Source organism: Hemibagrus wyckioides, linkage group LG22 (assembly GCF_019097595.1).
Source record: "Hemibagrus wyckioides isolate EC202008001 linkage group LG22, SWU_Hwy_1.0, whole genome shotgun sequence".
In the NCBI taxonomy this organism is placed as follows: domain Eukaryota; kingdom Metazoa; phylum Chordata; class Actinopteri; order Siluriformes; family Bagridae; genus Hemibagrus; species Hemibagrus wyckioides.
In genome coordinates this window covers 10,403,613-10,415,778 of record NC_080731.1, presented here as the reverse complement: position 1 = coordinate 10,415,778, position 12,166 = coordinate 10,403,613, and the positions used below count along the sequence as shown (strand labels likewise).

Here is a 12,166-nt window from a genome sequence, read left to right as displayed (position 1 = left end):
TGCCTTGGTATTCCAGCCCAGTGGGAGCCACAATTAGGATGCAAGCAGATCAGCTACCGATACATAGCTCCAGACGGTAAGACAGATGCTAAGAAGGCAGCTCAATGGTAGGAATAAGATCTGAGGTAGTAGTTTGTGTGCCCTACCAGCCATCAGATACCCAGCTGGAATAGTAATCTGACCACAGGAGGAGATATATGCCACTAAACACGAAAACTCCTCTCAATACATGAAGGGTTCCCCCCCAAAGTCCAGCACCCTGAGAATCTAACAGGGAGGCTGAGGATTAGTGAGTGTCAGAGCCATTATTCAGAATGAAACAAGCATCCATGAACACATCAGGAAGATGGCCCCTTGGGATGAACTGCTAAGAGAGTGCCTCAGGCAGCAGAAGACAGTATGTGATGAGAAGGAAGACACAATATTGTGGAAGAGGCCCTTCCATGGGATGTATCTTTGGCAGGTAAAGGATGTTGCTGACATCAAGAAATCCTACCAGTGGCTAGAATAGACTGGCCTGAAGGCTAGCACAGAGGCTCTGATCATGGCAGCACAAGAACAGACCCTCAGCTTCAAATCCATAGAGCTAGCAATCTGTGACAGATGGCATGACCCAAGTTGCAGGCTGTGAAAAGACCTGAAACAGTACACCATATAGTAGCAGGGTGTAAAATACAAGCTTGGACAGCATATAGTGAGAAGCTTAACCAAGTGTTTGGGATAGTGTATAGAAACTTCTGTGCAGAGTATGGGTTAGAAGTCCTGAAGTCCTAATGGGATACGCTACAGAAAGTAATATAGTAGAGCTCAACCTGTGGGGCTTTAGGTTCCAGACTGACTAACCAACCATACATACTGTAGTTGTGGTTCACAATGAGCAAAAGACAGCAGTTGTTATAGATGTGGCAATCCCAACCAACAGTAACATCGAGAAGCAGGAGCATGAGAAGCACATGGACTGGAAGAACAACTGGAAAGTGACATCCAAAGTGATCCCAGTGTTAATAGGAGCATAACAGTCTGTGCTCCAGCAGATTCCAGGTGCAACATGTAAGGTCTCTGACCAGATACAATCCTAGGAAAAGCTAAGATACTGTATGGAACTCTCAAGCTTCTGGTCGATTACCCGAACCTGAGGAAGAAACCCCCTATGTGGGGGTGAGAGGGAGACCACCATCAATTATATATAGTGATTCTTAGTGTAGTTCTAAGAATGTATTTTTGTATATTTCTTTCTTTTTTTTCATCTTAAAAGTATTGGAGTGTACGTATTTAAGCATAACTAAACTTTAAGGATCACTGTTAATCATAAGTGGTTTTAAAACGAAAATATGTTTCTTTCTCTTTGAAAAATACACACTATTGATATCAAGAATGTACTCTACAAAAGAAAGTAAAATAAAAAGAGCCGCATTTTATCAGTATTAACCAGACTCCAGCAACCAGATCTTCTTGTTGATACTCGGGGGCTCTGTGGACCTGCTGCTTGATTTAGTTTCATATGCTTCTTCTACTTCAGTGTTTATAAATTGAGCAGAATTATGACCTAAAGAGGCTCAGAAGTGATACTTAGCAGTGTGATCCCTCTCATGGGATCTTGTCTCAAATAATAAGTCTTTAGCTTTAAAAAGAGATAGTGGGAGTGCCTGTCTGTTTCTAATCCACCACTCACTCTCTCAACTCACTTAATCTCATGTCTTGTAGCACTAAGCCTCTCAGTAATCATAAAAACCAAGAACTGCAGCGTTCAGCAAAATATATTTAATATTAAGAAAACCTGATAATGAGCCTACAAAACAGGAGCACAAATAATGTCTGCTTGTTCTTGACTCAGCACCTCTTTTGATTTGACTTTTTCCAAATATTTTGAGATTCTCACATGGCAGGTTGAGTCAAATTAAACAGTGTTACCTTCAGTCATTCAAGTAATCTTGCCACTGTAAGGTGTTTTACTCTGGACACGTAAAAAAAAAAAAAATTCAGCAGTGCTCACCATTACAGCAGATAGTTGTGCTAGTGGGAAATACAAGATAAATTCTTGACATTTTAGTTAGAATTGACCTACAGTGCACAAAGACTTTCTTTTAGAGCCTGCACAAAGACTTTCTTTTATCAGGTTTTGCTAATATCACTCCACAGAGTGACTCATCAGGTCTAGTCCACTGGTTTCAACGTTCAGTTAAGAATTTCGTCACCTGCTCTTTGTGTCATAATTGCAGTAGTTTAATTCTGCCACTGCTAAACCCTGTTTTATACCATTCACAGGCCGGCTATTTCTATATTATAGCCATGTGTATTTAGATGTTTAATTAACCATGAAGCATACAGCTTGATGTAATTTGCTCTCTTTATTCTATTAGCACTGTTTATTTTGGTGTTTGCCTAACAATGCACAGATACAAGTTGTGTTTAATGATGTTTAGGCATTTTAGAAATGTCATACATCCCAAATGTTGTTTTTCTGACAGCTTGGATACATTCTAAGGACATTTATGAAGATCAGCTTGAAACTGCAGTACCATGACCTATCCTGAATCATGGTCTCTATAATTTTATTACCAAAAGCAGACCTTTCCATATTTAGCTTTTTATTGTAGTGTACATTCTTTTTATAAGTTCTCAATCTGGTTAAATCCTAATATAATAACCAAGTATTTTCTATAGCGAGTTAGATTAAGGTTACTGTGGAGAATTGTGCCTTTCAGACTGCATAGATCAAGACAGCATAATCCATGGGGCATTTTACCATTTGTGTTTTACCTCAAGGCAGCAGATTAGGCATAGTTTGCTCTGGATTGTCACTAATTAACTAGGCCTGTCTAAGTATATCACAAGAAATCACAGCAGCACTTTCCAGAGTGGATCGCCAGATTTTTCCGTGCACCACTCGGACATCCAGAAGTTCAGCAACTATAACCTGTTATAAGCTTCAACGCCTTGCTGCATTGTGATGGCGCCAGAGTAAACCGCATCATTGTACATCTTTACCTCTTTAAGATTATACTTAGTAGTCTGTGACTGATGAATGCATACATCATTAGCACTTATAAGGATGACTATATTATAAAACCTCCTAAAATTACCTGTAATGTATGGCTCTCTGGTTTTTAGTATTCACATCTCTATAACTTCTAGTATCCCAAAAGGCCTAGCTAATTTCATGTGTCATAGAGTCTCTTATAACTAGAGCTCTTTCAACAGGCTTCTTGATGTTTGCCTGACAAGTGATGGTGCATTGCAAGTTTTCTAACAAGCCATTTCGCGAGTCACCGCCCCAGTTTAAGTTGAGAACACTCAGTACTTCCTTTAACAAATCTATAGGCCTCTCACTATCACTAAACCACTCTAACATTACAATGTATAGCTCAAATGTTACAGTCTCATCTGTCAGACTGGCTACTGGTCTACATTTTTCACAAATTAATTTCTACTAATGATGGTGGAAGAATTTCTCATGCATCTTACCCTTAACACACTGAATTAGATTAGTTTGAAGTGAGGGTGTTACTTATAGAGGATGGATTATATCAGGCTAATCAAATGGGTTTCACTGCTGTTTGCTCTAAAGCGAATTATGGAGATAATGTAGTGAAAGAATATTTTTTTTAAAATGCCCAGAAATTTCAGGAGCAGGGGGGGAGATAGAAAAGTAAACTTGGACCCAAAAACTAGCCCAAATGTTAGCTTTTCACCATCCATAAATTTGAATACATTACAAACCTCCTGACACCTCCTTTGTTTAGAACCTTGATTGTGGATGCTTCTTGCAGAACCCTAATCTACAAACAAAAACATTTCAGGAAGCTGATGGAAAGCTCAGCAAATGAGCACAGTGTCTCTGATAATCAATTTTTCATCACACCCCCCTCTTCCTCTCACCAGAGCCGCAGACGTGAGATTGATGCTATGGCAGTAAAGAACGCATTGCAACAGTCTGGAGAAGAATGCACAAGTTGTATATTTGGTGTTTGTGATGCACAAAGCTGAGCCTGACTCAGTGAGGACTCGCCACAGTTGTCTTTTGTTCTTTCTGTTGATATACTTCAGGCTGTCTGCATGCTAAAAAAGGAGATGGAGCTGCCTTTGAAGCCCACCGGAGAACTTTGTTTTCCACCAGCCCATTTTTTTTTTGTTCTTGTTTCATGTGAACTTTTACCCTGCTTCCATACGTAGGTTATACAGAGAGAAGTGGAAATTGTTTACTCTTCTTCAGTGTATTTTTTCCTCGCATTAAGAGAAACAGATTTTTTTTCACCTAAAAAAAAATATTTTGATGGCCTGTTACTGGTACACTGAAACAAAAATCTTTTAAGCTGCATACTTTTCCAAGACTGATATCAGTGGCTTTAAAATAAGTAGATTTTTTATTCTTATGATACATCCAATGTATTTTGACAAGATAAAAGCCTGGACAAATCTTAATAGCAGGAACCTGGGATAGTGTTTTCAAAACTTTTCTCACTTTCCTGGGTATAGCAATATAGGAGTTGAGCCTGGACCACTTAACTGGGGATTGCAGTGCCCAATGTTTCTGTAGCATGTAGTCTGTAGTCCTTTATTTCCATGATATCTAGCCTATTTATAAAAGAGCATAATCTAGGATAGATTTCCTGGGGAATTTCATTACATTCCCCATATTTTCAGCAGACCACAGTCGCAACATATCCAATGCCAGGGGTACAAGAGAACAAAATGAGCTGGGCGGATAGCATCAGCCAGTTGCATCTCTGAGCTCACATATGTGGAAGTTTCCTTCAGGTGATCTGCGACACAGCATGAATAGAAGAAAATATAAGGTGGCTGGCTTCTCATCTCAACAAAGTATTTTCAATACATTCGGACTGAAAGATGTCCCACACCTAGTTCTGATGTGTAGTTTGACAATGTAGACAAAGGCTTTGGACTAACTATGAAGGTTTACAGTTGTGTGGAATCTCTCATAGTACTGTACAAAGTTTGGACCCATCTGATGTTTTCCATCTTTATTCTTTCAGGTTTTTCAAGGAAACTTCGATAATGACACACACAGGAAAAACGTCATCGATCCTCCCATCTACACCCGTTTCATCCGGATCCTTCCGTGGTCATGGTATGGGAGGATCACTCTGCGTGCAGAAGTGCTTGGATGCAGGGAGGAAGAGTAAAAAAATTCCCAGATCCCACTTTTTCTCGCTTGGTACACTTCAGTACCAATTTCAGATTCAATATAAACTTTGCTCGAGCTGTATAGAGGATCAATTTCCAATAGCATTTGCTTTTTTTGTTCCTTCAAAATGGTTTGGAAAAAATGAAACATCCTGGGGGTGGGAGTGGTCGCTGTTTTATGTTTTGTATACTAAATTCTGACTAACGTTATGTTTGTCTTCTTAGTTTCCTGTGCTTGGGTTCATTTGTTTCAAGTTCAAGATTTTGCCCTGTGTTTATAGAGTCTTGTAATTTCTGATATGATTATGGGATTTGGGTTGGGTTTATTTCACTGTGGCTTAAGCAGTGGGATGTTAGCCACTAGATGGTGTCACTTTGAAACCAACACAAAATAAAACAATATACTATGCTTCATGGACCATAAGCAAACAGCTTTAACTCATTTAACTAAAACAAAACTGATAAGATGTTTAAAGCACCACTACTATAACAACAGCATTTATGTTTCCTGCTTTCCTGTTTTTATTTTAACACCTTATCAAAACTACACTTACATAAAACACTGATGTTGTGTAGACAAAATATGATGCTCTTGTATTATATATTAAACACTAAATTACTGCATGGTGCATAAATTATATTAGAAATGTTAGGCATCTAATTCCCTTAACATTGTATTTTTGCTCCATATTAAACATTTATCACTTAAATTAATAACTTTGAATCTGTTTTTACTTGCATTTCTAAAAAAGAAAAAATATCTATATATATATACTTCTATACCAATAAATACAAATATTACATAAGTCAAGAACTGGAAATTATGAAATCAGTATTAGAAGTGTGGCATAAACGTAGCTCTTGCTGAATTTTCACAGGTACATTAATGATTGGACTTTATTAATACTAAAGTGCACTTCCAACGCAAAGCTACACTTGGAGACTTGTCACACAGCCTAGTTGCACCAAGCCGCTCTCACACAAACGTCACAGGAATTTTAATGAGCAAGAGAGATTTAATTGGATATATTATTCCAAAATTCTTTAAAAAAACAAACAAACTTGCTAACCCTCATAACTTTTGGCACTCATAACTTTTTATAGCTTGTGCAAATTTTTACAGATGTGCAATTCTGTGAAATTCTGTTTGTTTGATACCTAAAAGACAGGCTATCGAATGTTTTCAGCTGGGAAATGTCCAGGAGGATTTGCAATCTTGGGCTATCTTTAATCTCAGTTGTATTTAATATGTTGCTGTTAAAATGTGCTACTATCTTCTATTTGTATGTCCAGTTTCTTGCTGTTTTTTCTTGCCCGGTTATTTCTTTTTTCTTTTTTTTTTTTGCTGCATTGCTCAGCTTTACTACTGTATTTTTATTTTATTTTTTTTATTTTTTCATTAATGTAAAATCCTCAGGTTAGAAGTCACAAGTCACCCCTTGGCAAATAGATATTCATCTAAATTATCTAAAGTAAGAACCTTCACACCCAAATTTAAACCATCAACGTACAATCTAATGTACTATAAAGATTATGAAGAGTTATACATTCAGTATGTTTATACAGCTATTCTTTGAAACGTCCAGTGATGCCCATTCACTGGGAATCCATAAATTTGTTTGTCTGTCTTGGGAATCAATGAATTCAGGGTTATAATGGGAAAACTGGAAAGGGTTAAACTAACATCTATCCTAAAAATCATCAGTTTTTCTTGAATGCTGAAGAGGAGTGGATATCCCTTTTTAAAGCAGGGGGAAAGGGCCACTTAGCCATGTAATGTATCATAATTATATCCTAAACCATTCATCATTGGTCATTTGTACAACTTTGAATGTGATGTGTAACAAAAAAAGAAATAAAAAAAAAAAGGAAAGAAAGAACAAAAATCCATTAACAATGTTTATTCACAGTATGGTGACATGGAAACGTAATCATCATGTACACTTAACATGTTTTCTAACAGATGAATGTTGCAAGACGTCATATATTTGTATTTGATTTACTCTGATTTATTAACATCTATATGGAGGTATTGATATGGTAATCCTTGTCTAACATTGCCCTGTGTCGCTGCTAACACAGGCTGTCCTGTTCAAATGACTTGTGTGCACATTGTAACAGTTTTTTGTACTTCTTGGGGGCTAACATTCAAAGAAGATAAAAACCTTGAAAAAAAAATGTCCATAGGCACATTTTTAAAATAATATATATATACAGGTGAGTTCAATAGTCCGGTATTTCTATTTTATGTGCTGTGAATAGTGATGTGTAAAGCTGATATCAGGATATCCCTGTGGGCCACACATCAAGTTTGCTTCTTTTTTTTTGGCTTCATTTCGTTTTGTTTTGTGTTTTTACCTGACAACTTTTGCAAAGAAATAAATGTCACCCCCATGTTTTGCATTCGATTGCAAGTATCTGACAAAGTGTACTGATAACATGCTGATTAGTAAAAGCTGAAGAGTGTACAAAAAAAGCCATTATCACCTGTTAGTCCACTCTTTGGTTTGACAAATAAATCAAAGTCTGTGAAATAAAGTGTCTTTTGTTTTGTTTTTTTTTTTGTTTTTTTTAATTGTTTAGGATCGTTAGTTTCATTTACGATGAGCGCATGTAACAAAGTCATGTCCATTAGTGAGCCAATTACGAGGGAGTGACAGAGTGAGGGTAATTACCTCAGATAAGCGAAGACACCCAAATTAAATCTAATTAGAAAACAGTCTGTTTACTGCACTATCCCATCATTCAAGGGCACTTTAGCAGGGCAACATGCTTACTGCAGGATTTCATTTCTTCTTATTGACATAGATATGTATCAGTTCTCAGTCACCTTAAGACGTAACACCACAATCCTAGCTGAAGGCAAAAGTCTTAAACAGAAACGGGTTGTTATTTACTTACGACGTACCTCAGTGTAAAGTGCGCTTATTGCTCACTGCAGCTTATGCACAACAGCAGAAAAGTGAAATTTCAGGTTATGATAATAATTCCCATATTTTAGAATACTGTAATATGACAAGAGCAAAGCATTTATGTTGCCTTGATAGTTACTCTGATTGCCAGGCAGACTTTCTTCCATCATTTGTTCACAATCACCTCAGAAAAAAAGCTGTGAAATTCTACATGATGAATTGATCATGATGGCAAGATGAGTATGACCTCCATGCAGCCTAATGACAGCAGACCTAGTCCAATAATATCTATTAATATCTCGATAATGACCCTGTACATACATAAAAACCCTTTTGTGTCATATATATTAATAATTTATCATTTATTTTGAGTACGATTTGTATGTGTGTGAATGTCAAGTTAGTTTAAGCCACTTTCAGTATAATCCTGTTTTGCTTTTTTTTTTTGGTTTTTAATCTTTTACTACCTGTACTTGACAGTTCTGCAGTTCAACGTGTGATATAAAAAAAATAGATATTGCACTGCTACTTAAATAGTAAAGCGAAAACAGACAATATATCAACATAACAACATACGGAAAACTTTATTTGCCTCATCTATCCTGTAGTTAATTTGTCCTTTCAACTAAGTACAGGAAGTAAAGCATATGCACTGTAATTGCTTTGTTTATAAAGTGAAACATAATGCAGTTATGGCAGCTTCTAACAGGGAAAGGAATTAAAGTTCTCAGCTTTAAGTAATCATTGCTAAATGCTCACAGTAATGCTGCGTGCCCACATATATTGGCTCACAGTGACAAAGCTGTGGTTAAGGTGTTTAAGTTCAAATCCCAGGTCTACCAAGCTGCCACTGCTGGGCCCCTGAGCAAGGCCCTTAACCCTCAATTGCTCAGTTGTAAAAAAAAAAATGAGATAAAGTGTAAGTTGCTCTGTATAAGGGCATCTGCCAAATGCTGTAAATGTAAGGCTAGTTGCACCACTCATTGATAAACTATATCAACCATTAGTAGTACTAATGACGAATTCATAGTACAGCGACTGGTGACTTGCAGTGATAAAATCAATGTATGTGTGAACACAGAAGCATCAAGGATCAGTGTTACACTGAAGACATGTCCAGGGCAAGAATAACAGCACAGGCTTACAGGCCGCAGCAAAGTCACCTATGGTTTTGGTTTTACTAAGCTACTACACCATTATGGCCCTAGTCCCATTTTAACAATTTAAACCAAATTGACACGAGGCATTCTTTTAACTGGATTTGAAATAACTGTGTAATTTTATAATGTTTATAAAGACATTTGTACGTCATTTTAGGTAACTGATTGTAATATTTACTTTTGAGTTTTGGCTAAAATTGCTTATTAGTTGAGTTTGAAAATTTGAAGGAATATATTTTTGAGACTTACTTGCATTGTTTGTACCTTGCAGTGTTTTCTAATACACTTAATTTGATTACTTAATATGTTTATCCTACAAAATATCTAAGACATATTTCCCCAAAATAAGAATTATATTCCAAAGTAAAACTTGCTGAACTTTATAGTCATTCTAATCTAATCTAATCTAATCTAATCTACAATTATCCATGAGAGCCATTTTCCAGTTCCATTCACTGAACGTTTCTCTGCATATCCCACAAAACTCTCATCTGAAAGCAAACAGAGTATCGGAATGCAGGCTGTGACCCATCAACAGGCGTCTCTCTGTGTCTACCAGACATTGTGTGGAATTAAATCCTACTGACGCTGAAAAATGACATTAATATCAGTATTCCAAACTTGCAATATCTAATTTTTTACCGCATTTAGTGATGTAAAGCAGTCGTAGGTCCCATGTAACAGAAGAAATTTATTTTAATAAGACTGACATATTTACTGTCCTCCTCTTTAAAAAAAAAAAAAAAAAACTCATATAAATGCTAAATTCATATAAAAAATAGGGACCTTAGTATTGCTGTCTCAAAGCTATCAGGTTAAGGGTTTGATCATAAGCTCCGGTTACTATTTATGTTTCTCCAGCTGCTCTGGTTCCCTCTCTAAATTGGCTATACTTTATTGTCCTGTGGTGTGAATGAGTGTGTTAATGTGTGTGTGTGTGTGCATAGTGCCCTGAAATGCACAATTGTCCTACCTCCTTAACTCTCCTGGCTGTGCTGCTGTGAGATCTCCAGGTTCCACCACAAATGATAGATGGATTAATATTGCACCTGAAATCACACCTACTTCCTGTTGAGGGAGCATCTGAAGCTCTTCTGTTAACTCATTTATCTCATGTGTAGCTCATTCCAGTCTCAGTCACTCCTATAATGTATGTATGTCACTTTATGTATTCAATTCATTGTATTCAAGTTAGATTTGTTCATTGTGTTCATTCCTAAGCCTTTTCATCCGTTGTATTTACGTCTTTCTTACTGTATATGATACTTATCTGTTTCTTTCTATTATTTCCTGTTATCTTGTTTTGACATTTTATTCCTATGCTGTACTTTGCTCTTTTTCTCCCTTTTGGTCTTTTGGTCTTCCTTGTTTTATGCAGATTGTTTTGCATCTCACTCTTTTTAAGTAGTGTGAGTATCTTTAGTATGCAATCTGAATCTGACAGCTTGAGAGTTTTAGCATCTTTCATTCACAAAATGTAAACAAATCTGTCATTTGTAATTCTGTATTGGTTACTGTAGGTTTGATAGAGAGTTTTTCTTCAATAACTTATAAATATTTAGTCTCTGTTTATGCACATATGTATGCACATATTTGCTTGCTGCTACGTTGAGTAGTCTTGGCAACAGGACAACTCTGTAAATTAAACAGTTTGGCAAGCTGTTATTAAAAATGAATGACTATTTTAGCAGGTTCTTGGAAATAAAACAAATATGTGTGATCAAATCTCATGGTAAATATCATTTGGTTTGTGTTCAAACACTCAGCACCTTATTATAATGTAATAAAATCTAAGAGTTGTTAATGGACGCAAATGGTAGCTTTATAGACCTAACTATCCATTTTCTGTACCCCTTATCCTACACAGGATCATACGGAACATGGAGCCTATCACAGGAGACTCGGGGCAGAAGGTGGGTGGCACGTTGGATGGGGTGCCAACCCATCGCCGGAAACAATTACACACAAACCTACTGGTTGTTTATAAATTCAAACACTATGGACAATTTAGAGATGCCAGTCAGCCTACAGTACATTGCATGTCTTTGGTCTGGCAAGGAAACCAGAGTACCTGGATGAAACCCCTGAAAGAAACTACATACACACAAGCTGGACACATGATCTAAACCCCAACCCAGGAGGTTTGAGATGACTGTACGATCGTGCCCCCATGTTACATACACCAATGCCTATGAATTAGAAAGTTTTAATTTAATGCAAACAAACAAATAAATAAAGTGGCGACAGTCACCTATCCATTGCTTTTCCAAAAGGCTGCTCTTTCCTTACTCTTCCTGCTGATTACAATACCATCTGTTCCTCCCACTGCACTGCAAAGAAAAAAAACATCTTGCTAAACACTCATGGCAGACTTTTCTGCAAGCAACCCACAGGCAGGCGACATCAGCCACTGAGCGAGACATTACTCCACAGGCACAGTGCTGGGAAATGTGTCCTATTTCTGACCAGACACATTTTTCAGAATAACAGGCCAGGTACTAATTAAAGTGTTTTCCATTTCGTAACTATGTTTTAGCATAATCTCTCTGTTGCAACAGGCAGACAGATGCACAAGTAGGTTTTATTAAAAGAAATATTAAACACAAGTACAAAATAATTCAGGAAGTACTAGTCAGGAAGTTTATACCTCAGCATAGAATAACCTCAACAAGACTAGCGAGATATGCGCTGTGTGTGAGCTTATTGAGATCAGGTGTGTGTAATAACACCAGACTGAATATCCAGATAGTATGAAGATTGGCAAGGGATTATGAGTATTGTCTGCACATAAGCATGACTATACGTAAGTACAGATGAAGATGTGACAATATCCACCATGGGATTTTACCTGCCCTGTTTGGGGCTCTATCCTTGGCGCCCCTTGAATATTGAGGCTGAAAGATCAGGTGAGTGTGTGATGTCCTGAGGGAAGACACAGTAATGTTTATT

The 12,166-nt window shown here is 37.1% G+C and overlaps 1 protein-coding gene across 1 annotated transcript in view; it reads left to right on the top strand.

Annotated features, from left to right (window-relative positions):
- The window catches only part of edil3a (EGF-like repeats and discoidin I-like domains 3a), a 176,933-nt gene extending 169,250 nt beyond the window's left edge, over nt 1–7,683 (top strand). Inside the window, exon 10 of the mRNA XM_058375476.1 lies at nt 4,995–7,683. Within this exon, the coding sequence (XP_058231459.1) occupies nt 4,995–5,144 (150 nt within the window). The 3' untranslated portion in view covers nt 5,145–7,683. The remainder of the gene's footprint in view (nt 1–4,994) is intronic.
- Nucleotides 7,684–12,166: the final 4,483 nt, after the last annotated feature.